This window comes from Crotalus tigris, unplaced genomic scaffold (assembly GCF_016545835.1).
Source record: "Crotalus tigris isolate CLP2741 ecotype Arizona unplaced genomic scaffold, ASM1654583v1 scf7180000017754.2947050, whole genome shotgun sequence".
In the NCBI taxonomy this organism is placed as follows: Eukaryota; Metazoa; Chordata; class Lepidosauria; order Squamata; family Viperidae; genus Crotalus; species Crotalus tigris.
In genome coordinates, this window is record NW_024096616.1 from 833,151 (window position 1) to 859,950 (window position 26,800).

The 26,800-nt window shown below is 38.4% G+C and overlaps 2 protein-coding genes across 2 annotated transcripts; one reads left to right on the plus strand and one right to left on the minus strand.

Annotated features, from left to right (window-relative positions):
- Window positions 1–1,956: 1,956 nt before the first annotated feature.
- On the plus strand, window positions 1,957–11,640 carry SQSTM1 (sequestosome 1). The gene is made up of 8 exons (XM_039340847.1): window positions 1,957–2,401; window positions 5,461–5,556; window positions 7,937–8,163; window positions 8,276–8,432; window positions 8,689–8,775; window positions 9,403–9,647; window positions 10,465–10,672; window positions 11,370–11,640. Exons 1-8 carry the CDS (start codon window positions 2,218–2,220, stop codon window positions 11,528–11,530), a joined length of 1,365 nt encoding a protein of 454 aa, XP_039196781.1. The 5' UTR covers window positions 1,957–2,217; the 3' UTR covers window positions 11,531–11,640.
- Window positions 11,641–11,845: 205 nt separating this feature from the next.
- On the minus strand, window positions 11,846–26,030 carry LOC120306859 (MRN complex interacting protein). Its single transcript, XM_039340848.1, has 5 exons — window positions 25,887–26,030; window positions 24,207–24,266; window positions 16,237–16,334; window positions 15,749–15,821; window positions 11,846–12,707 (listed from the first exon to the last, which is right to left on the minus strand). The coding sequence occupies exons 1-5, from the start codon at window positions 25,944–25,946 to the stop codon at window positions 12,201–12,203; spliced, it is 798 nt and encodes a 265-aa protein (XP_039196782.1). The 5' UTR covers window positions 25,947–26,030; the 3' UTR covers window positions 11,846–12,200.
- Between the last annotated feature and the right edge of the window lie 770 nt (window positions 26,031–26,800).

A 26,800-nucleotide genomic window follows, 5' to 3' on the forward strand; every position in this document is an offset into this window, starting at 1 on the left:
TAATCAAAGAAAAAAAGGCAGAGAAAACAAACCCAAATGGTAACATGGAAAAAAGGAACATCAATCCTTGTCAAAGGCCAGATTGAAGAGCTAAGTCTTCAGGGCCATTTAAAATAGCAGTTGGGAAGGGAATGTTTGAAGGGGGGGGGGCTCATTTCAAAGGGCAGATAGGTGCTTCAACCGAGTGGATGTGCTTTCAGTGTCTTGATCTATTACATTATTTAATCAAAGAAACCTAGAGCATCCCAGCCTTGCCAGATCAAACTGGCCAGGCAGACACTTTGGGAGATAGGCAGTCCCTCAAGTAACCAGGCTGTAAGTCATGTAAGGCTTTATATGTAGTGACCAGCACCTTGAATCACACCCAGAAGCAGGCTGGCAACTATGGCAACTCATGAAGCAGAGGGGCTGCATGTTATATAAACATTTGGGTTAAGCTAGTCTTTAACTCTTGCTTGGTGTAAATATACTCTTGTGGAATTTTGCCAAAGCACAATATTGAGAAAAACCATTATTATTGCAATGTTTATTGGATGTCTGCTTTTCAAGACAGACCGACCCTTAACAATGGAAAAGCAGAGAATTTTTATAGAAATTGAAGGCTACAAGGCAGGAAATCCTAGGAATCTGATTTATTGGCCAGTTTGGAGAAGCTTGGCAGGTCCTGGTCAGTGTACCTGAGTTCTATTGTTATGCAAAATGGATTTTTCAGGAGGGCAGGAGATCTGAGGAAGTTAATTGTTAAGGAAATTGATAAAGGGATGATGGGGTTGCCATTCCTTTGTAATGTTGCCAGGTGCTGTAAGTAGAGGCTTCAGTGCTTTGTGTTCTAAATGGGATTGCAGACAGTTTTATCTGGGACATGGTGGGTCAATTTTGGTTTGATGGGATAAAGCAAAGAGAGCATCTGGGTTTCACCTGGTCATATCTAAAAGTGTGTGTGTGGGGGGGGAGGTGCAAATCTTCATTTTTGGGTCCCTTTGAATCTATGTTGTTTCCTGTCCTTTGCTTGGATAAATCCTGGCAATGGCAAGATTTCAGAAGTTGTCTGCCTTGCCTCCTTCCTAGGGTTGGATGGCCCATGTCATTTAGTTGGCATTACCTAAAAATGTTTTAGAACTCATGGTACCAATAGAAGAGAATATCTGTAGCTCAGATTGAGAGCACTTGGTGTTCTTTAAGTTTGCTTGTTTTCATGAGACTTCAGTGCTAGTAGTGAGTGGAGTTTGCTGTCATTTTTTTATCCTTGATTGGGCTGCTTACTACGAGTTACCAATAAACAGCGCAATCAAGGAACCAGCAAGGCTTATACATATATGGCTCAGAAGTAAGCCTACATTAATCGAGACTCGCTCCAAGTGATCAGCATCACCAAATTCCTTCTATATGTGTGTTTACCCCAAAGCAAGCTGCACTCGGCTCTACATATTGCCTAGTTGAAAAGCAAAACAATTCCCGCTCCGGTAATGGAAGCGCTGCTAGGGTCTCCACCACTACCTGTTGCAGGTAGTCTGAGAAACTCTCCGCCACCAACCTGGGGGATGGGCAAGGCCTGTAAAACCTTTCCACTCTGGCGGGTTTTTTTTTGTCACGACGTGAGTCAGCAAATCAGGAAATGGAAGCCGAGCGTCCTGATTCGTGGAAGCGACTCTTGTTCCCTCCCGCTGCACAGGGCCCGGGCCTGCTCTCATTCCCCGTTCTCACAATTGGAAGCCAAGGAAATGCTGAGTAACGCTCACTCGTGGCTTTGGAAGGTTTTGCTAGGCCGAGCTCAGCCCTGCAGGCCGAAACTTTGATTCGCCACCGCCATCCTGCTGGAGGGGGAGGGGGGAGGCCGAGGCCAATCGCGGCGTTGCAACGGCCTCGTGCGGTTGTCTTGCCCTTCCTTTTTTCACACAAAATCGAGAAGATTCCCTTCGGAGGGTGCGGGGAAAGCGGGGGAGGGGAGGGGTAACCGAGAGCTCGGCACATCTCTCCTTGGTACCTATTGTTATTATTCTCGCCTTGCCAGCGCGGGGACTTTCCCACCTGAACCCCGCCCCTTTTCCGTGGGTTGCGGCGCCCATAAATAGCCGGGGCGGGTTGTCGTCGGCAGGCAGCGGTGAAAGGACGTTGCTTGCGTGCTGTTGAATCGCTGTTGCTGCTGTTCCTCAGCCGGCCTCCCGAGCGCCAATTGTTGCTGCGCCACAGAAATCCAGCGCCGCTGCCGTCGCCGCGATGGCTCAGCTGACGATCAAGGCCTACCTGCTGGGCAAAGAGGAGACTACCCGCGAGATCCGGCGCTTCGCCGTCGACCTTCCCGCCCGCTACCAGCCGATACGGGAGAAGGTCGCCGAGCTTTTCCAGGGGCTGCTCCGCAATTCTGCCGCCGCCACGGGAGCCTTTCAGATGTACTATAAGGGTGAGCAATGGAGGGATCAAAGGGCCGGAGAGGGCGGCCAGCGAAATTGGGTGGCGCGGCTGCATCTCTCCCCCCCCCCAGCCTCCTAGTATGGAGCCTTCCTTGAATAGCAGCCTTGACTCTTCGAGAGCGGCACCCAAAGTCTTGTCCTGCTGGGGCTGTTAGCGCTTCCTTCTCTTCAGGTTAGGTAGACTGGAGCTTATTGTACTGCCAGGAGATAAGAACCCTAAATGCGGGTGTCTATTTAAATAAACGAATGGAAATCCAAGAATTTTCAACCCCTTCCCCCATCTGGGATATCCCCCCCCCCCTTTTTTTTTATGGACACTTGTGTAACGGAGCAGTTCATCAGGCTGGAGATTTCCTTGATCATGGTTGTGCAGCAGGAAACAGTTAGATTTTTATCCCATCTTTATTACTTTATGAGTAACTCAAGGAAGTAATATTCCTTTCTCCTCCTATTTTCCTAATAGTCACAACACTGTGACGTGGGTTGATCTGAGAGTCAGGCCCAAGGCCATCCAGCTAAAGTAGGACTAGAACTCACAATCTCCCAATTTCTAAGCCAGCAACTCAGCCTCTATATCTTCTATTGACTGAATTCATATACTAAAGTTCAGCTTATAAACTAAGAATCAGTACAGGTAGTCCTCTACTTACAACCATTGGTTTAGTAAACATTCAAAGTTAGAATAACACTGAAAAAAGTGACTTATGACCATTTTTCACAAGACTTGCTGCAGCAGCAGTAGCTGCTGCTTGGAAACTAGCATGTATTTTGATGGTTGTGGTGTCCCAGGGTAATATGATCCCCTTTTGTGACCTGACAAGAAAGGTCAATAGGAAAGTGAGATTCACTTAAACATATTACTAACTTAACTTCAATTATTCACTTAACTGTGGCAAGAAAGATTGTTAAAGGGGGCAAAATCGCTTAACAGCTGTCTTGCTTAGCAGTAGAAAGTTTGGGTTCCATTGTGGTTTAAGTCAAGGAGTTGTAGCAGTTTAGAAAAAACTTTGTTGATATAATATCCTGGTCCAAATTCCAGACTTTAATAGGTAATCCACAGTAGGACAAGAATAAACAAAACAATTATGACTTCACATAAGCAAAAGAAACTGTCATGCAGTAGTTAAAGGTCCAATGTCCTTGGTGTGTTGTGACCATTCTTTCTAAACTTGCCTGCCCTAAAAGTAGTCCTATTACCTCATGTGAATAGAACAGACACAAGCCTCAAGTTTTGCAAAAAAAAAAAAAGACTTGAAAAATTTCGTTTATTTCTTGCTATTGTGCAGTATGTTATGTACAAATTCCATAAACTCTGGCTTAAATTCTTAGTTTTTAATTAATCTTAAATTAATTAGTTTTGGGGAAAAGTAACTTCAGATATTTTGGTACTCTTCTCAAGCTATAGTGAGATCTTATTACAGATATGTACAAAGAGGTGTGTTAGAGAATGGCTTTGAACTCACTTCTGGCAAAAGCTGGTCAAAAGCAAAGTCATGTAGTATTGACCTATCTTCTTTTTCTTCTTGTGCCATGTCTGTTATCGGACGTTGGTGATCATGTTGGCAATCCTGTTTTTATCAGCAGCCGGAGGAAAAAGTGCTGCTGAGTTTTGTCCAAACCAGTCCCTTAGATTTTGAAGCCTCCTTCTTCTTCTTCTGCCTGGATCTCATTTGCCTTCAATCTTTCCCTGGAGGATTAAATGGAGCATGCCGTATTTTTCTGGGTGTCGCATCACATGTCCAAAATATTCTAATTTTCATTTTTTAATTGTTTTGATGATTTCCCTTGGCTTTCCCAGGCGGCTTATCACCACCTCATTTCTGATCTTGTCAACCCAGCTTATATGTAACCTGTAGTGGGGTAAATTGTTGTGAATTGAAGGGATTGTGTTAGATCAGTGTTTCTCAACCTTGACAATTTTAAGGCATGTGGACTTCAACTCCCAGAATTCCACAGCCAGCAATGCTGGCTGTGGAATTCTGGGAGTTGAAGTCCACATGCCTTAAAATTGTCAAGGTTGAGAAACACTTGTGTTAGATGATTGGGTAGTGAAACTCTGGAAAGGTACTGGAAGGATTACATTTCTCTATAGAAAACGGGTGGAGCTTACATTAGATCTTTTATCTAAATGATGTTTTCATCATCTTTCCCCTCCACCATGGAAACCACTACATTAATTTGAGATAATAATTACTGATTGATTCAGAGAAGAAATACATTTTCTTTATTCTGTTTTGCAATCCAGTAGAAACCTTACTACTTGTTTCTCTAGAATTTTTTAAAGACAGTATTTCTTCTATCATTTGCAAGGGTATGGTATGACTGAGTTTGTGATTGACATCCAAGAGTTACAAAAAGAACCTGATACCTGCTTTTCCAGATTGAGAATAAAGATAACTGCTTACTAAGTAGATCCACATAAAATGGTACTTCGAATTTTACTCCTTTTCTAGGCCTCTTTAAAACTTGTTGGAGTCTCTTAATTTTTTTTTTTCATCCTAGGTTTTTCTCCCAAATGCAGGGTCTGGTTTTTTCAGGTTGAGTGTTGATCCATTGGTTGCAGCTGGAATTGACCAACCAGTTTGTCACTGGAGCATAATGTTGTGGGCTGGGAGAAAATGACTGATCCCACATTGCCCAGCCTGCTTTCATGCCTAAAACAGGACTAGAACTCACAGTCTCTTGATTACTAGCCAGGTATCTTAATTAGTAGTCAAAACAAACTCTCATTGGAGTTCTTGTTATTTGTCAATTGATTTTAGCCTTGAAATAGAGACTGGTATAATACTTTTTATATTTTGCATAAAGCAGTCAGTAGAAAATTAATTGAATTGAATTAGATAGATAGGAGATATGCAGTCTGTAGATTGTTTGCTTTGGGTAGAGCAGTGATGTGTGGACTTAAGTCCTAGAATTCCCTAGCCAGCATGCTAGCTGGGGAATTCTGGGACTTGGGAGCCACACAGGTGGCATGATACATAAGAATTGTTCAGATTATGATTACATATCTTTTCTATCAAATAGTAAATGGATTATTATTTCTTTTCAGATGAAGATGGTGATATGATCGCTTTTTCCAGTGATGAGGAATTGAAGTTGGTTCCGCCCTCTGTGAAAGCTGGAGTTTTCCGGATTTTTGTTAAAGGTAACATTGATTTGTGTGTGGCAGTTGTACTCTTATACATTCTGGGCTATGGAGTTGGTTCAAAATAAAGAACCTGCACTACACAAATTATTTTCAATTCATAATCTTTATGCAAGAAACTCTTACTGGAAATATTATTTCAGACTAAGTAGAAATCAGAGAAAATTAAAGGCAATGGTGGATATGAAATTAAAATACAAATAATCCCTAACTTACACCAGTTGGGACTGGAACGTCTGTCACTAAGTGATGTGGGCATTAAATGATTCATGCCCACTTTTAAGGCCTTTTTTGCTGCGAGCGTTAAGCGAATCTGGGTTCCCACATTGACTTTATTGAAAGCCTCCTGGGAATGGTGATCATGTGGCCCTGGGATGCTGCTGCCATTAAAAATACATGCAAGTTGCCATGTGCCTAAATTTTGATTATGGGGTCACTGTAGCAGTCATAAGTGTGAGGATCGGTCATAAGACACTTTTTTCCAATGCTGTCATAACTTCAAACAGTTATTAAATAAATGGTTGTGAGTTGAGGAGTACTTGTTCAGTGGCAACTCCTCACTTTTGACAATTGTTCTTGCAATTATAATTTCTAAGAATAATTTCTTGTTACAGAATACTATGTGAAGGTAATTAGGACATTGCACCTTTTCTGTATAAGCCATCTATAGCAAGAAGAAATTTGTTGATAGAAAAGTAAAGCAGCTGGGTATTTTTCTTTCCACTTTACATTCAGTCTTCATTTCTAATCTATATTGTATCTCAGGAGGCTTTGAAATGGAGAAAGTATTTTGAACACTTAATTAAAATAGACTGTGCATAATGGGCAATGAAAAAATGGATTTCACTAAGCTATTCTGGAAAAAAGCAGCAGGAGCTGCCTTGGAAAACAACAACAACAAAAAAGCAATCATTAAAGTCTGCTCCTGGCATTGAGTATGGCTCTGGTTCCTTTGTCTTCTGGTAGATATTGTACTATGGCTGACATTAAGACAAAAATGCTGTTAATTGCATTGGATTTAAAGGAAAAACAGTTTTAGTCACTAAAAAGCAAAGGAGCGTATTTATGATACGAAGCGACTTTTCCTGCCATTAAAATGTGTGGCTCACTCATCTGTTGCAGAACGAGTCATTTAAGAACATTTTTAATTTTTAATTGCACTACATTGAAGGCAGTTTTTAACCTAAATTATTTTAAAATGCTAAACTAAGGATTGCATTTTTAGGGTAGCTACTTACACTAAACTGGACTGTTTTATAGGAATTTTAAAGAAGTGAAGGGGGGAGGAGAGGATTGAAAAAAACTATTCTAGATTTCCTTCATTAGATGTTGTTTATTCCAGACCTAGGGTCTTTCATGGGAGGATGGTCCTATTATAGGCAAAATTGAAAACTGTATGGCTGAGTTCATAAAGCCCACTAAATGGAAAATAAACACGCTTTATTGTGATTTGTGAACTTAAGACAGATCTATGTATATTGTGATAGGCATACTTTTTTCAATACTAGGTACAATTAACCTGTGGGAAGGAGGGGATTAAACCTTGCTTTATATTACCTTTTAATTGTCCTGCAATATGGATAACTTTTTAGTCTTGGGTAAAGTAATCCTCAACTTATAGCCAAGATTGAGCCCCAAATTTTTATTGCTAAACAAGGCAAACCCCAAAATTTGATCACGTGACCATGGGGATAGCTCCAGTGGTCATTAAGTATGAAAAATGGTTATAACTCACTTTTTTCAGAGCTGTTGTAATTTTGAGTCACTAAACAAATTGTTGTATGCTGAGGACTAACTGTTATAGTTTGATCAGCACGGTTATAGTTGAACAATAGCTTATATGTCAGGGGCCACTTCAAAACCTCATCCTAAGGAAGCGGAACCCGTAGAAGCGGTTTCTTCCAAAAGGAACTTTTATTAGGAGAAGCTGATAGCAGGCATACTAGACAGGATCTGAGGGTTTCAATAGGTTAAAAGTGTCCCAAGCAAACCCCACCCCAAAGTTTATCCGGTCAGTTCATGTGGGCCAATCCCCAGGTGTTGTCCGTTGTGGAAAAGAGCAGATAACACCAGGCTGTCTCAGGGCTGCAGCATGTTTTGTTGGCTCTTCACACCTTCCCTTCCTAACCGGAGGCACATTCCTTTCTTCTCCCCCCTCTTTCTAGCTGACATCAAGGGGAGAGATAATTCATAGAGGAAGTATGCAGAAACAGCAAAGTGTTACAGTGTAGTGATAGAGGAAATCAGAGCAATAACCCGCAGTGGTTTCCCCCCCCCCTCCAGGAGCATGGCAGAAGTATAGAAGGACTAGAGTATGGGTTAAAGATAGAAAAGAGCCCCCTTAGAATGTGGGTTCTGACATTATATTTGTGTCTTTCAGAAAAAAAGGAGCTTAAGCATGTGAACCGCCATTCCTGCAACAAGGAGGATTCTCCAAACCTCGTGCATCCTAATGTGGTCTGTGATGGTTGTGAGGGCCCAGTTGTGGGTTCCAGATTCAAATGTGCAGTTTGTCCAGACTATGACCTTTGCAGCACTTGTGAGGGAAAAGGTGTCCATAAAGAGCATAACATGATCATGTTTCCAAGTCCATTCGACCAGCTTGAGGTTAGTATTATGAAGAAAGGCAGATATTCAAAGATAATTGTAAAAATTATAAAGTCAGTTTGTGGTGTATTTTAAAGCTGCTGGAGCTTAAAAACATTTGTTTACCCTTTAGTGGCTTCTTCAGGGTCGCTGGCTTCGTAAAATGAGACACGATCCTTGCTCCTTTCGTTGGATGCCCGGTAGGGGACACCGGCGTTTTGCCCATCATCACCAGAATCACGGCCAGGCAGAAGCTAGTACTTCTTCTCAAAGTGATGCTCCAGCACGCGGTAAGAAATCAAAGTTGCAATAACAGGAGTCTTTAACTGCAAAATAAATTAGCAAAAATCTGATGTCCGTCTAAAAATTATTTCCTTGCCAATGTTGTTTATATAAAAGTTGTACTTCTTAAAAAATATCATCTTAAAATTATATATCTAATTTTATACATGTGCACACATACCTACTCAGGATTGATAAACTCATAAAATTCTTGTCTCGAATAGTGGTTATATATGTATCATTTATACTTTTGCTTTATAAAAGAAACAACTAGCAATGAAGTTCAAGATCACAACGTCAGTTTCCTGAAGAACGTTGGAGAAAGTGTTGCTGCATTCCTGAGTCCGCTTGGTAAACAATTCCTTTCACTGTATAGTTTATTTATAAAATTTATTAACCTCCCATCATACCACAAGGTAACTCTGGGAGGCTTACAATATTAAATATAGGTTTTCTTGTCCCTCTTGTGAACTTTCCAGAAACCAAACTTTTTATTGATTTGGCTCACCCAAATTTCAATGAAAAATATAGAATGTGATATTATGTAAGATATAATATTGAAAGTAGGGTTGCATTTATATATTGTCAACTGTAATCATCTAATATCATTAATAAATTAACAGTGATTAAGCATACTGTGACAATGTGATGCCTAAGTAGTATCTAAACATTTGAAGCTCTCATGTATTAATGTGTAATCTAAGAATGAGCTGGCACTTGTGCATCAAGTACCAGAGAATAACTGAGGCGACACCCAATTGATGTAATCTAGTTACTCATTTTTAAGTTCTCCCAAATGATGATTTATTTGGAAATATGTTGCCTTTGAAGTAGGGGGTGGATAACAGAAGAATTAATGTCTAGTTTTGAGACAAAATATGATAGAACTAGAGTTATAAACAGAGACAGAAATTTAGTGATGCCCACGAATATACTGCAGTATGTCTTTAACATAACCCGTGTCAACTGCTTTTTTAGGCATTGAAGTGGATATTGATGTAGAACATGAGGGTCAAAGAAGCAAAGTATCATCACCTGCACAACCTGCACAACCTAGTTCAGAGAAGAGCTGCCCCAAACCTAGCAGTCCTACTGAGCAGACCAAGCCAGAAGCAAATTCTGAAAATAATCTAGACATAAGTGATGCCCTTTCAAACCAAATGCAGGAGATGATAGTCTATTCTCCTCCTGCACAGATGGAAGAAGAGACTGTTTTGTCACAGGTACAAGAAATGTCAGTTTTGCATGCATAAAGATATATTAATTGCTGCTCCAAGAATGCTGAAGTTTTTGGGATATGATAAACTTTGTAACCTGCAAGAGAAAAGTAACTTGTTGATACTTACAATAAAGTGTGCTTTATTGTTAATATTTATTCTTAAGCTTGCTCATACTAGACCAGTAGTGGTGAACCTTTTAGAGACCGAGTGCCCAAACTGCAACCCAAAACCCACTTATGTATCATCGGGTGCTGGGTGGGTGTGGCCTATTGGGTGGGTGTGGCTGCAATGGTAATGGCAGACTGGGTGGGACTAAAAAGTTCAATCAATTCCAACTTTGCGAGATCTTTTTTTTCCTGCGAGAAGTTGATTGAACCTTTTTTTTTTTTTGCACATGGCGGTGGAGGCCTAAAGCCAGCTGAAGGCCTAGGACTGGGCTGATGGTGCACGTGCCCACAGAGGGCTCCGCGTGCCACCTATGGCACACGTGCCATAGGTTCGCCACCGTGGTACTAGACCCTTGTATGAAATGGCTGAACTGCCCTCAGATGGGCATGGAATGAAGCGGAATTGAATATCCAAGTTCTCTGGAACACTTCCTACCTGAATTGAAAATTTTTTTCACGTCCTTAGATTCTGGGAGGAGTGATATTTCTGTATATGTTGTAGGATTTACTATCTGTTACAATATAGACATATAATATAGAGGTAGTCTGCTTCTTTTGAATTAGTAAAAAGCAAGCTACCATTTCTAGATGGAGTTGTAAATATAGCTAGTGAAAGTAGGCTTGCTAACATTTTATGTATTTGTATAATCCAGGAACGAAGCGAATCCAGTGGTAGTTCAGCAGCAGATGAGGACTGGACCCATTTATCTTCAAAGGAAGTAGATCCTTCAACTGGTGAATTGCAGTCCTTACAAATGGTAGAGGAAGACAATCCAAAACCTCTAAATCCGGTTGAAGCTCCCACTAATGCTGGACCAACAGGCTTGCGAGAAGCCGCAATATATCCTCATCTTCCACCTGGTAATAAGAACTAGGCAGGCTCCAAAACTATTTTATAGAAATTATCATGTCCTAATAAATTTGGATACAAATATTTCCATAAAAATATTATTAAAGCATTGGCAGAATTATAGCATCATCATATTTTTAGGCTTGCACAGAAGTTCAAAAATAGCTAACCTCCTTTAGTGAAGAGCCGATATGCTTTGCATGCTTGTACAAGAGTTGGAACACTTTTTCCAAACCATTCTTGATGAAAACAAGGTCCTACAGTGAATCAAGGGAAGAAATCCTCTGCCCAAATGGCAGTCTGATTTAAAGAAAGTTCTAACACAATGTCTACTTTTACAAGTAGCAGCTTTATAGGTCACCTCATAACTTTCTTGCCTAGGTTGTTATGGGACACAAACATCATTTAGCTAGAAAATCAATTTAGGAATATTTGAAAGATCTACTTTCAACCTGAATTTTAATTTATGTGGCTGATTATAATCTGATTTGTTTTAAGCTTTGCATTTTGTGAAAATCAATCCCTATTATGATTATTAGATTTGAGATTAAGGATCGTTTTATAAAGCGGCTTTTTAAAAATGACTTCATATTAGTAGTAGTTGTTGAATTTAATTAAATTCAGGTGTGGAATTGCAAATTTCAGGTATGTGATTATTATTTTTATGGACCAATGAATGTAACATGCTGAAATTCATTCTGTTTACAGAAGCAGATCCTCGTCTGATTGAATCCTTGTCCCAGATGCTCTCGATGGGATTCTCTGATACAGGAGGCTGGTTAACTCACCTGCTGCATTCCAAGAACTATGACATTGGGGCAGCCCTGGATGCTATCCAGTATGCCAAGCAACCGTCCAGTTCCGAATAGCTCTTGTGTAACTCGTAGTTCCTAAAACATTGTTAAAGCCTCTTTTTATATCTTTCTCCTTTCTGTAATGATCTGATTGTAATTCCATATTAACAGATAACATAATCATACTAACTTTCCAAATTTAGTTTCTTTACCTCATGCACTGGGTAAGGGTTAATTACATAAGGAAGAGAACTAGTTTAAAGTTATCACAGGTGATCTTTTACCTTCAAGTTGTGGCAATGGTACAGTCAGGACAAGGATATTTTGCTTTCACATTGGTGAATCTTCCATCTTTAGTCACCATCATGCAGCCATGTGATTATTAGACACTTTTATTTTAGTTATAAGAAATTTGTTTAATTACAGGTATATCAATTTATTAAAGAAAATAGATACCAATAATAGTGTTAGCTTTTCTAAGCTATCACCTGTCCCAAAAGTTGATTTTTGTAGAAAGCCTTTGAAATGTTTTCCATGCCTCTTGTATCAATAATAGCAGACCCATTAACAATATTTTTGATAATTTTGGCATACAGCATAGTTCCACAAATCATTAAAGCCTAAAATAATATGACCAGAATATAATCCACTTCATTATTCAACACTGAGTAATTTTAAATGCAGGCCATATTGCTATTATTTTAAACCATCTAACTGGAAAATCAGCAGATCCCAATGTAGAGCCTTAAATATCATCATCAAAATCCTCTTCTGTGGAAAAAAGGCTTCCATAAAGGCTGTTTGATTTAACAGGAGCAGAGAACCCTGAAGAAGTGGTAAATTCTGCAGGTTGTGCCTTATCTGGACAAGTAGCCAAACCTGTAGAGTATTTGTTGATTTTCCCAAGGTGATCAGAGATGGAAACCTCTTTTGCTCTGTCAAAGCAGGTTAATACATTCTGTTGTGGTTTGAGATGCCAGCTACCACACCCACCACCAGAAGTGGTGGCTCTTTCATCACTTGTGCCTGCAGCAGGTGTTTTGTCTGATGTCCTTTGCCTTCCACCTGTTGTGTCAATATTATAACTCTTGTCAGATAAAAGGAATTTATTCCATTTTGAAAGTCCAGTTAGTTTTGATTCTGGCTGTTGATTATTTCTTCGTAGCACATAGTCTTCAGTCACAGGAATTATACTGTCAGATAAATCATCTCTACAGCTTTTTACATTAACCATGGCTAAATGTCTCATATCCTAAAATAAAAAACAAAAATTGTGACAATGTCAATTCTTAAATGCTAAAGGAAGAAGCTTTCACTTGATAGTTGTTATCTTTATAGTTCCCAGAGCTTTCTTATTCTATAGCCATTTCACTTCTGGGATGGTGATTGCAGTTTGAACTGTAAGGATCGTGTTAATAGTTACCCTCTAGAATTGTCAGGCCTGTCAGGGTCATTGATTGGTCAAAAAAACAGTTCTCCCACAAATTAACATTTCAACTTGGAAAGCTCAACATTAATCGCCAACTGGAAAAGTGTGACACAATAGAGCAGTGGTCCCCAACTCCTGGGTTGCAGCCCACCACTGGCCATGGGCTGTTCGGAACCGGGCCATGGAAGTGGCAGGTAAGCCCAGGCAGCTCCACTTGTGTGAGCAGCAGGTGAGTGCAGATGCAAAGCTCCCATTTGCTCAAATGGCATGCATGCACTCCCACGGCTCATGCAAATGGAGCTGCATGCCCATGCACTTGCCTGGAACCCTCTCCGTCCCCCGCAGCGCTGGTCTGCAAAGCCAGAAAGGTTGGAGACTGCTGCAGTAGAGATTTATTACAGGTAACAGAGCTGGGTTACACATGTAACATGTATCTTCTGAAGTGTTCAAAACACTCTACAAAAATGTTCCAACAATGGGAGATCTATATTTCAAAGGATACTCGAGAAATAGATCCATACATGCTAATTAAAAAGAAACCATGTTAGCAGTGGAGCTCTATCCTCCAAACTAACTAGGGAATACTTCCTAATACTCAACTAGAATCTGGCATTCTGTAACTTAAATCCACTATTCCTTGTTGAGTGGTTAATGCCAATGTTACTCAGCAAATTTCCACAGCTGAGAGCGGACTAAGCTTGGCACTCCATCACAGTTATAAAGGCAGAAATACAAACCAACCTATATAAAATAATAGTTCAAAGTTTCCGCCATTCTTTGCCAACAGGAACACACAGATACCTGCCACAGTAATTATCCTATATTTGTCTAATTCACAAGCACCAGATAACTCTTACTCATAATAATCGTGGAGATGAAGTATTCTATATATTCACTGAGAAAGAAACTATTGCTACTATGTAAAAAGGGTAATTTCTATATACAGGTAGTTCTCCATGATCATTTGCTCAGCACCCATTATGGTTACAACCAGTCCTTGGGAGTTCTAGCTGTCCAGCAACTCTGCAGTCACGTGATCTTGATCAGAGTGCTTAGCAGCTGTTTCACACGACCACTTGATTGGATTGGAATATAGTGGTTCTCCTTTCTATTGGCCATCTCCAGAAGATGTTTACCACTATTAGCATCTAGTTCATGGATGTACAAGGTTCCAATCCATTTCCTCAAATTGTTCAACATTCACATGAAATCATGGAGGCAAACTTCTATTAGGTCATCTGTGGCTTTGGAATGTACTGATCACACCTAGCTCTATTATTGCTTACGTGCAATACGAGATACAAAATGAATATTGTCCAAGTTTGATAATAGTCTGGATCAGCGGTTCTCAACCTGTGGGTCGCGACCCTTTTGGGGGTTGAACGACGCTTTCACAGGGGTCGCCTAAGACTATTGGAAAACACATATTTCCGATGGTCTTAGGAACTGAGACACTAGTGAGAATTTCTGCTCAAGGCTAGCTCCGCCAGCCAGCTTGGGCAGACAGGAAAGCAGCCGCCTCAGCAGCATGGCAGGGCTGTGCTACCCATTGCAGAGCAGCTACTGCTGCGTCGCCACGGCTATGAACATCCTGCTTGGCGTCTTTCAAGTCCTCTTGCCTGGCTTCTGTCTGGGAGAAGCGCAGGGCCAAGGTTAAAAAAAAAAAAAAAGCCTGGCAAAATACTCCCGAGGGGTAGTGTCGATCTGTAGCGGGAGGCGAAGGGGGCAGGTGGGTGGGTGGGGGTCGACCAGAAGGAAACTGGGTGTGATAAGGGCGAAAGTTGAGTGAGCTTTTCCCCCTCACACCTCTCTCCGCCTCCCTTTGTGCAGCAGCATCTCTGGCTGCTGCCTTCCCAGTCGCCGAGAAAGGGGAAAAAAAAGCCGTGAGTGAGTTCCCCTTTCTGCCTTGTTGCTTAAAGTTTTTTTTTTTTAAGTTCAGAACTCCTCTGGGCTTGTTTGCACCAGCTTGTGGCAGATCAGTAAATAAAGGGGTGGGGGAGCCAAACCATCCAAGGCGTTTGCACCCTGAATGTGTGGACACTGCTTTCATGACTTGCCACCACCACCTCTCTTCCCGCCCTGCTCTAGCAACGCGCTGCTGCTGCTGCATGCTGCTGCTGGCTGAGCTGAGCTTTCTCTTCTTTAGACTAAATATCTCAAGTACTGTACTCTGGAAGGTTCATAACATTAAAACAATGTTAAGTTTAATATACAAATATTAAAACAAGCACACAGCATCGAAGAATAGTTAACAAACCTCTCAACATAGCCAAAAAACAGGCTCGGTCCCACACCTGAGATCTCAGGCTCGGACACAGAACCAAGTCTACCAAACCTTACAACAGGATAGGGGCCAACCTAATTAAATGAGGCTGATCATTTAAAGGGCAGGCGCTGTGGCAGAAGAGGTCCTTCTTTGGGGCCCCACCAACCAACACTCCTTCACTGACAGAACCCACAACGTGCCTTTCCTGATGGACCAGAGACAGAAACAACAGGGAAGAGATGGTCTTGTAAATAAACCCAGCCCTTAATTATGAAGGGCTTTCAAAGTAACTACCAGCACCTTGAATTGCATACTGAAGCAAACTGGTAATCAATGCAGCTTGTGAAGCTGTGGTGTCACGTGCTGAAAAACTGGCACCGTTAGTTGTCCCTGCTGCCACATTCTGCATTAGCTGAAGTTTCCAAATGCTCTTCAGGACCTGACCCATATAGGTCATGTTGCAGTAGTCAAATTTTCATGAGGGCATAAGGGACTGTGATTGGGCCTTCCATTCAGGAATAGATGCAATTAATATTTCTTTACTATTTGTAGAATTTAGCCTTCTTTGTAACCCTATTTCCAAATCAAAACGTCTTACCTGCCAGCCTGTTTTTTCCTTGATGTTAGCAGCCATATTCTCATCACTTATTTGCCCTGATTCTTCTTTACACCTGGAGGTAGATCACATTTAACTACTGTGTATAACTGTATCTTTATATACATATGGAAAAGTAAAAGCAAGCTGTCAAATCAGGAATAACTGATGTTTAAGTGTATAAAAAGGGAAAACGTGTATACTGTACATGCAAAATACCTACAACCTTGTTTTAGTAAGGGAATAAAAGAAATCTATCAATCCTTGTAATAAGAAGTTTCACATTCAATGATGGGCATAAATGCTACCAGGCAAAAAAAGCCTGTGTGCAAATCAGCACCAAATTACAATGACTCACCGCACACAAAGTAACATGTATACAAATAGAGATAACATTTGCATGATTGTCATTATATATATGTACCCCATCCCCTAGAACACCTGTGAGCATAAATATAGAAAAAAGAGCAATCAACATGTTAATACCATACCTAAGTTTGCCTGCAGATGACTGATCCTGTTCTCCTTGCAGCAAATTTAGCTTCTGTACGTGGTGTCTGCAATCAGCCCCAGAGCCCTGACCAAAAACCTAAATAGGTTGAAATTCCATTAAAATACTATTTCCCTTCAATTCTTGAATGCTAAACTGAAAATTAAAGAATATAATTCTACCTGAGTACAACTGTTCCAAACATGTGAGGGAGGAAAACAAAGCTTGTATTATATTTTGATATATGCATATCTATATATTGCGTCTGGACCCTTTAATTGGGTCAAGCGGTGCATCAGAGGACAAAACCTTTTCAACCAAGGCACCTCAAATGGCCTGCTGAGTGTGGCTTCTTCAATACTGTTGCAAACCCAATGGGAAAGCCACTAGGAAGTCATTCCTGGTCTCACTGGTATATTTTGCCTATCCAATGTCATTCTGTTTCTCTGTTTAGATAAGAAAATATCTCTGAAATGATGACATTAGAAAGCATATATTACAAAGTTCAGTTTGCCATTTCATAGCTGGATAAAATATAGTAGTATTTATTTATTTATTTAAATTTATAGACCGCCCCACTCCCCCAGGACTAGTAGCCACTTTTTGCCATATTCACCATGTAACAATACTATACTATGCTATGCTATGCTGTACCGTACTGCACTATACTACATATAATTGAATATATATATTGCCTTTCTCCTTGAGCAAGTAATCTGGTAATTAACAATAATGAAATTACAAAATGTTCAAAAAGTTCTAATTGAGTCTGAAGCAAAAGAGAAAATTTAAAATAGACTCATGTATTCTCATTTATCAAGAATGTGGGGCCAAAGGACTTCCGGTGGTTCCAGCGATGATGAATGGCGGCGTTTTACAAAGCCGCCCGTTCCTGGTGCGTGTAAAAGCCGTGGGACTTTGACAATCAGCTGTCCCGCGGCTTGAATCTCCTCCCTGGGAAAAAGGGAGGAGGAGAGCTCTCAGGTAGAGGTAAGAGCTCCCCTGGATTCCTGTTATTTTGGGGATCGGAGGGTAGAGCTCCCTCGGAGCCTGAGCAACTCCGCGTTCCAGGGAGACTTCATTCCGAAGTTTTTGGGATGAAGCAAGTTGCCGCTTCCACATCTGCTTTTTTTTCCAGCTGCTTGTGAGTATTTGAAAGCAGATGGAGCAGACCAGGAGAGACTGTGCTTAAGTTTGATGGTGCCTTTAACTTCAGCAAGTTTCCTCTTCCTTTTCTTTTGTTCACTTTCCCTTTAGAAGAAAGTGAAAGTGAAAACTAAAATGGCGATCGTCTTTCTTGCCTGATTTGCATTACAGAGTAAAACCTGGATACAGATTAACTCTTTAAATACAGAAGTAAGAATTTGGCTTTTATTCTTTCCTCTTTTTTTCTTTATTTTTTTTTCTCTTTTTTTTAAGAACACTTAAAAGAATTGTGCCCTTTTTTTTTTCAATAAGAATCTTTCTTCTTGGAACTTAAGAAAATGGCTTCAAAACGTCTGCCTCCCGCCCCTAAGGTTCCTATTTCTTCTCCAATGCCTCAGCCTGCATCTCAGAAACCAAAATCACCTCCACCTTCTCCTCCTCCTCCTGCAATTTCTCTTAATGATTTACAAGATGCTTTAAAACAGCATGCCTTGGATATTAAGGAGGAGGTAAAAGATCTTATAATTGCAGAGAGGGCTAATACAGAAGAATTATTGGAGAAAAAGAATAAACAAGTAAGAGACCATATCCTTCTGGCCTTTCAGGGCCTAGCCCTGCACATAGAAAGGATTGATGACCAGATGGAAAAGATTACTGAAAATGCATCAAGGATGGAATTTAGAATGCAGGAGGTAGAGAACAAGATAGAAATTACACAGGATGAACAAATCATTTCACAATATAGGGAGATGGAACACGCATTGCGTATCAGAGGCCTGAGGGAGAACCCTCAGGAAGACTTAAAGATGCTTATTGTGAAAGATATTGCTCCTAATATTGGTTGGCGGCCTGAAATAATTGAGAATGAGATAGAAAAAATTTTTAGAGTTAATTCACGGGTTGCTAGACAGAGAAATCTACCAAGAGATGTGGTTATTTATTTTTCTAGAAGATCTATCCGTAATGAAATTATACAGGCTTTTTACAAACAAAAGTTTCAAATAGCTGATCAAGACGTGATAATTTTAAAAGAGATACCTCCAAAAACTTTAAGAGCCAGAAAAGATTTTACTTTCTTGTCTGATGAGTTGAAACATCGTCAAATTCAGTTCAGATGGGAGATTCCAAGAGGAATAATAGTAAATTATGAAGGGATACGTCACAGATTAACTACTGTTTCCAAAGCAAGAGATTTTTATTGAAAATTTTTAAATTTTTACAAAAACAAATCCCCTTCCCATACCCCCCCCAACCCTACCTCACCCCCCTCCTCCCCAACCTCCCAAACCCTGCCCTGGACTTCCCAGAGCTAAGTACAGGCTTAATTGAGAAAAAAAACTTAAAACACTTTTAAAACCTAAACAAATTTAAATACAATCATCATTCTATATAAACTCCCTCCAAAAACGCAAATTTAAACATTACTTTCTTTGAATATCTATGCCTATAATATAAAATCTAATTTCTCCCTCTTTCTTTATCCTAATACAAAAAAATAAACATATAAACCTTTGTTATACCATTAAAACTAAATACTCTTAGAAAACTTAAAGTAAATACATATTTCCTTCAATCTTCATAATCTTCTCACCTATCCAAAAAAAAAAAAAACTTAAAAATCCTAAACAAATCTAGACACATTTAGTTAAACAAATTATTTTCTCTTAAAAATATTAATAATAATATTTAAAAACTTGAAACACTTTTGAATCCTAAACAAATCTAAATACAATCATCATTCTATATAGACTTCCTCCGAAAACACAGATTTAAACATTACTTTCTTTCCTAAACAAATCTATACATTTAATTAAACAAATTATTTTCTCTTAGAAGTATTAATAATAATATTTAAAAACCAAATTTAAGCATTACTTGAAACTTAAACAAGTTATACTCCCTTCGAAACACAAATTTATTAGAATCCCCTCACTGAAATAAACAAATTATAATCCCTTCAAAACACAAGTTTAAACAATATTATCATTAAAGATTTAAAACTTAAAGCTGAAATATATTATTATCCCAAAACACATGTTTAGACATTACATAAGACATTTTCCAAAAACGATATAAGTTTTACTTCTCCCACAATCTCAATAGTAAACTTCTTGTCTAAAGTTCTCATTCAATGTCCATAATTTTCTGTCCAATAACCAGTTGCATCCACTATAAACACAAACTTCTTATCTAAAATTTTCATTCAATATCCATAATCTTCTGTCTAATAGCCAGTTGCATCTACTATAAGCACAATCCATATCAGTCTCTCTTGCCCGCAAGCATCGAAAAGAATGCGTGAAAAGCAAGAGATTTTTATCAGTCTATCTTAAAGAGTCTCTTATGGCAGGAGCCTCATCAATGATGGTTATGGAACAAGCTGCACCGAATTCTGACATAAAAGAGCAAAGGATGACACGAGCTGCCCATAAACGTAAAGAAAAAGAGCAGTTGCAGAAGAGTGGTGAAAGTTTGGTTGTTACAGAGCCTGTGGGAGGGGCAAGACCAAAAAGATCTTCGACAGCAGATCTGCAGGCCATGCTCCAGAGGCTCCAGGCCGGTGGAGATGGTCAGGTTCCTGACCTAGAATGTTAATGGCTTAAACGTGCCCCAGAAACGAAGAAAGATTTTCCATTATTTGAAACAACATAATAATGATTTGATATGTTTGCAGGAGACTCATATAACTTTAAAGGATTCTAAATTTTTGATGAATTCCCGTCTGGGCACACATTTTACTGCTCCAGCCCCTGGGAAAAAAGGGGGAGTGGTAATTTATGTGAAGAAAACTTTTTCAGCTAAACTAATTGAGGCTGATTCTGAAGGAAGATATCTTTTTGTGGAATTATTATTACAAGGCCGAAAGGTTCTTATTGTTGGACTATATGCTCCCAATCAACAACAGAAACAATTTTATAAGTTGCTGCATGGCAAGATATCTCAGTTGGATTATAAATCGGTAATTTTGATGGGTGACTGGAATGGGGTTTTAGACCCAACTATAGACAAAAGAAGTTCCTCTAAAACTTTTATTCAAACTAAATTACCTATGACTTTCTTTGATTTGAAGGAAGAATTGGAGCTTATTGATATTTGGCGAGAAAGGAATACAAGTGATAGAGACTTTACCTTTTATTCTGATAGACACCAGTCATTTTCAAGGATTGATTTTTTTTTGATTACTAGTGACTTCCTCCCTAGAGTGAGGAAGGTGAAAATTTTTCCTAGAACATTGTCAGATCATAGTCCGGTGTGGATGGAGTTATATTCGGAAGACGGGAATAGAAGATCCTGGAGATTGAATGAGAACTTATTTAATCGGGAGGAGTTCGTACAAAAGTGTAAAGAACATTTAAAGGACTTTTTTACTATAAATATGAATAAGGGAACATCGATGTCTATGGTGTGGGATGCTAGTAAAGCATATATGAGGGGAATTTTGATTCAATTGAATAAAGTTTTTAGGGAAAAAGGGTCACAAAGACGTAGAGAAATAGAAGAAGAGATCAAATCAAAAGAACAAGAGTTGGTTCTTAACCCTACTGATAATAATTTAAAGGTATCTATAAAGATGCTTAAGGAACAATTTAACATGTTGATGGCAGATCAGGTGGCTACCAATCTGTCGTATATGAGACATAATACTTTTTGCAATGCGAATAAGCCTGGGAGGTGGTTGGCTTATCAGTTACGAAAGAAACAGAAAGCTAGAATTATAGAGAAAGTAAAATATAAAGGTACTGAGGTTTTTCAGCAAGATTTGATTAAAAAAAGCTTTTTGGACTTTTACACAAAATTATATTCAAGTGATAATATAAGGGGTTTGGATATAGATAAATATTTACAATCAGTACATTTTCCTAGACTTTCAGAGGAACAACAAAATGGGATGAATAGTTTAATTACTGTGGAGGAAATTGGCTTAGCTATTAAGCAGTTAAAGGTTGGAAAGTCTCCTGGAACAGATGGACTGACTTCTAGGTATTATAAGATTTTATCTGAAGAAATGATAGAGCCACTAAAGGAACTCTTTAATAGTATTTTGTTGGGTATGCAAGTTCCTCCTTCTTGGAAAAGAGCTTTTATATCACTGATTCCGAAGGAAGATCAGGATCTTACAGAGCCTAAGAATTATAGGCCAATTTCATTATTGAATGTTGATTATAAGATCTTTACAAAAATTTTGGCAAATAGATTAATGCAGGTTATGAAAGACTTGATTCATAGTGATCAAGCAGGATTTATAACAGGGAGATATATGAAACATAATGTTAGACAAATTATTAACTTAATTGAGTACTTGGATAAGAATAATCAGATTCCTGTGGCTTTTATCTTTTTGGACGCTGAAAAAGCTTTTGATCAATTGGACTGGCAATTTTTATTTTCTTTGGTAGAGAAAATGAATTTTGGGGATAATTTTTTACATGCACTTAAAGCTATATATCAGCAGCAATCTGCACAAATTGTTGTAAATGGGGGATTGACTGAGAATTTCAATATTCAAAAAGGGACAAGACAAGGATGTCCATTATCCCCATTGTTATTTGTTTTAACATTGGAAATTTTATTGATTCAGATTCGGGAATCGAAGTTAGTTAAGGGTGTAAAGATAAGGAAGAATGAGTATAAATTGCGGGCATTTGCGGATGATTTGGTTTTAATTTTGGAACAGCCGAATCAGGCGATTGATGGTTTATTAGAACTTATAACACAGTATGGGAATGTTTCTGGTTTTAAAGTTAATAATTATAAGACTAAGATATTATCTAAGAATATGTCAGTTAAAGAAAGGGAAAGTTTGATTAAAGCCACAGGTTTTCAGATGGTAAAAAAGGTTAAATACTTGGGAGTATATCTAACTGCTTCAAATGGAAAATTGTACAAGAACAATTATGAACCACTATGGGCAAAAGTCCAAAAGGATTTAATAGATTGGAAAAAATTGCAATTGTCATTGTTGGGGAGAATTTCAGCTGTAAAAATGAATGTTCTACCAAAGTTTCTTTTTTTGTTTCAGATGATACCTATTCTTAAAAAAGAGGCAAATTTGGAGGAATGGCAAAAGGGTATCAATAATTTTATATGGGCCGGGAAGAAACCAAGGGTTAAATTTAAGATATTACAGGATGCTCGAGAAAGAGGGGGACTTAAGGCACCCAATTTGAAATTATATTATGATGCAGCCGCCCTAACTTGGTTAAGTGATTGGCTTAATTTAACAAATATGGATATTCTTTTTTTGGAAGGTTGGGATTTAATATATGGTTGGCATGCATATTTAATTTTTAATAAGAAAGTTGATCGGACTTTTAAATCACATATTTTGAGGAATGCCTTACTTCGTGTTTGGAAGAAGTATTATTATAGATTAAATTATAAAATACCTATCTGGGGGATTCCCAGACATGCAATTGAGGGAACCTCTAAGGGGAAAAATTTTGATAAAATTTCATATAAAGAATTGTTAATTTGTTCTGGTTCGAATTGGCATTTGAAATCCCTAGATGTATTAAGGCAGCAAAATATTCTACAGTCATGGTTTCAATATTTACAAATAATGGATAGATGGACTGTAGACAAGAAAGAGGGAATAACACTAGAAGATAGACAATTGGTTATTCAGATTAAAAACCAAGGTCCGGCTCATATAAAAAGAATATATAATGTTTTATTAGAGTTAGATTCGGAAACAGAATTGGTTAAAGATTGTATGATTAAATGGGCTCAGAATATACAGGAGCCGATCTCATTGGATTTATGGGAGATAATTTGGATAAGAAATGTTAAATTTACACAAGCTCAAAATTTGAGAGAAAATTTTTATAAAATGTTTTATAGATGGCATTTAGATCCTAAAAAATTATCTTGTATGTATTCCAACATACAGCCCAAATGTTGGAGATGTGGCAATAATGATGCGACATACTTTCATATTTGGTGGAATTGTAAAAAAGTAAAGGCTTTTTGGATTATGATTTGGTGGAACATTCAAAAGATTTTTAGAAAGAAGATAAAGTTTACTCCTCAACTATTTTTACTTGGTATTTTTGTTGACTTAAATGAAAAAGAAACTACTTTGATGTTGAATTTATTAACTGCAGCAAGGTTACTAGTAGGTCTATATTGGAAGAAAGATTCTTTGCCTACTTTAGAAGAATGGATATTTAAAGTATCTAGTTTTGCAGAAATGGCAAAAATTTCTGCTTATTTAAAGGATCATACACAAGAAAGATATATTACTGTATGGGGAAGGTGGATAGATTATATTCAGAAAAAATATGGAATTAAAAAGTTTTATTTATTTTATGAATGAATATCAAATATTATAGAGAATTGTTTTATAAGTTATGGAGTTAAAGGTTAATTATGATATTAATTATTATAATTTTCTTTTTCTTTTTTTTTCTTAACCCTGTATTCTGCTCTGGGAAGTGAAGGGAGGGGGGGTGGGGGTGGGAGGGAGGGTAAGGGGGGGTTCTCTATTTTAAAATTTTATTGTATTTTTATAAATGATTGTATGTTTTAAAAAAATAAAAATTTTCAATAATAAAAAAAAAAAGAATGTGGGGCCAAAGATAATTTCCACAGGATAATGGATGATTCCTTATCTCATGGCAGAACATTAAAACGTGGCAGCAGCAGGGCCATCTTCAAAAAGGCTCTCTGCCAGATTTTAACATAATAGGAGAGAAGGTCCCTCAGCTAGTTCGATTTTAAATTGTTTAGTGTTTCAAAAGTTAAAATCAGCACCTTAAATAGTTCCCTATGAGAATGATGGGGAAAAATAGTATTAACTTTAATAAAGAAATAGGGGTTACATACCCTTAGAATTGACTGCTTTTCATCACATATTTTGCAGTTCCATTTTTTGCTTTTTTTAACCTAAGAAAGAATTTTACGTATAATTACTATATTAGTATAAATAGTTCAGTCAGTCACTGTCCAGATTGTCTTCAAAATTTCCAAAGACAAACTTTTATTGAACATAGATATATGGACACAAAAAATGGTCTTTCCTCAAATAGCTCTACATTTACAGTCTAGTGACACTAAACCCTGGACCTATAAGATATAATTCTACTATGCACCCTAATCAATCTAAATTATGCAAATTAATTTAAATGTATATTAATCTCATATAATTTATGCTAAAGCTAAAATAATGTCATGTGCAACAGTATTGTTGATGCTAAAATTTATATGCTTTAGCAACACTTTAAAATGTAACTTTTCACCCTGACTTTTGGCTGAAACTGTATCAATGTCGGACCTTTGTTCCCTTTTCTTATCATAGAATTTTTAATCATTTTATGGTTTTAAATATGTGTGATTTTAGAAGGGATTACATGTATATTTATTACTTTAAACATTTCTTTTAACATACTATTAATGTATGTTTTTCCAAACTTTGAGATCCTTTTTAACAATGAATATGTCTGTTAGAAATTCCTAATTTTCTTTGCAGTTCTGAGTATATGTGTTCAGTGGAATTACATAAACAGAGTGCAGAGATCTTTTCTGTAATTTAAATCTGTTGTAAATTTATAATGAAATGAGATCAACATTCTTATTGTCACTACCCAGCATAATAACTCCGCAGGCAGCTGCATCTGGTTGACCTTCTTTGAAAGATCAGATTAGGTTAGCAGTTGAATAAGAGACCACCAGGAAATCTCAGATGGCAATGACAGACTAATTTACATATTGTTAAGAAAATTGCATGGTCCTGTCTGTAAGTACAACTCAGAGAAGATTTCAACTTTTTATAGGTGCTGTATGTGCAATCTGGAAAATATGCTTATAACACATATAAGAAAAGTCATTTTCCAATTAGTATCTCCATGAGATTCAACCAAAGCACCCTATATCGGAGAAGCAAAAAACTGAGGTTGAGAGTCAATCAGACACATATTACATGGTAATTAACTTGCTGTCTGATAGACAATCACTGTGAGTCCTCAGTCATCCCTGATTCATGTTGTTGGTTGTGGATTATGGGAATAGATATTCATGGAAACTGAGGGACCGCATATTGGAAATGGCCCTATTTGATTTTATGCATCAGGCTATTGCCAAGCAGAAATTTCTCTAATTTCACGTGCTTCTCATTATGAAGATCTGGCCCTTGTTCAAGAATAGCAAGGATGGGCAATTATGGCCCCTTTATGACCTGTGGACTTCAACTCCCAGAATTGCTGCCTCCTACCATGGCTGGTTCAGGAATTCTGGGAGTTGAAGTCCACTGGTAATAAAGGGGCCAACATCAAAATCCTGAAAACGGATGCCCTTTTCCCTCACAATTCCTATACCCCCCCAACCCAGAGTACTATTTCCTCTTTAAAGAAATAAAATATTCCTGCTATTCTAATAACCTGGTACAATTTAATTTCCTTGGTTCAGTGTAAATTAGCCCTTTACCCAATTCAGAGATTTCCTTTTCTGCCTACAATTTTTTTAAAAAAACGTATCCCGCGCTACAGCGGGTCTCTTCTGGTTTCTCACCTGCTGCACTTGGAAGATATTACAGGAACAGCATCTCAGCACCTGAAACTGCTGAGCCATCAAAAAAGAGGGTTGTTTGGGACTTTCGAGTGAAAACGAAACAAAGGAAACTTCCCCTCTTCAGAGACCACACACCAATTCACCAACACTGTCGTAAGCCAGTCTCTCCGTTTCCTCCCCCCGGGCCCACTTCACTTCGTGAAGGCTTTAGGCGGGAAAAAGCGCGACGCACCATCAGCAGGCTCTTCCTCCTTGGACACGCCCTTGGCCCTTTGTTATTGGTTTAAACGCTCAGAGGGTCTGTTTTGACGTGAGCCCATTGGCTGAGAGCAACGGGGTCTGCGTGTGGCTTCAAAGCCCTGATCAAACGCAAGCGCTGCTGTGTCTGCAGAGGGCAGGTCTAATTTCTGCTTTTCGACGTTAGTGGCGAAATGGAGCCCTGCCCGCGCGCGTCCTCTGTAAAAGTGGTTTTCTCAAAGTCAGATGTTTATTTGGAAAAATGCGTGACTGATACAATAGAATATTTGTTGCTTAGGGTTGAAATGAGGGGTGCTTGGGTCAGTTTCTTACTCTTCTCAATATGGGCACATCTTTTAACTCATTCTTTGGGGAATAATCAGTTTACAATTTATTACATCCTTCAATAGAAAAAATGCTTGAGAACAGTTGTTAAAGATCTTGACATTGACAACATGCATTTGAGGGGGTGCTCACTGAGCTTGTTTTCTTGCAGATGTTTCATTACCCAAACTAGGTAACATCATCAACACTTACTATCATAAATTATTATAAACATTATGAACTAGTAACATCAGATGTTACCTAGTTTAGGTAATGAAACGTCTGCAAGAAAATAACCAAGCTCCCCTCAAATGTGATTGCTAGTATCAAGACATTTTAACAAGTGTTCTGCA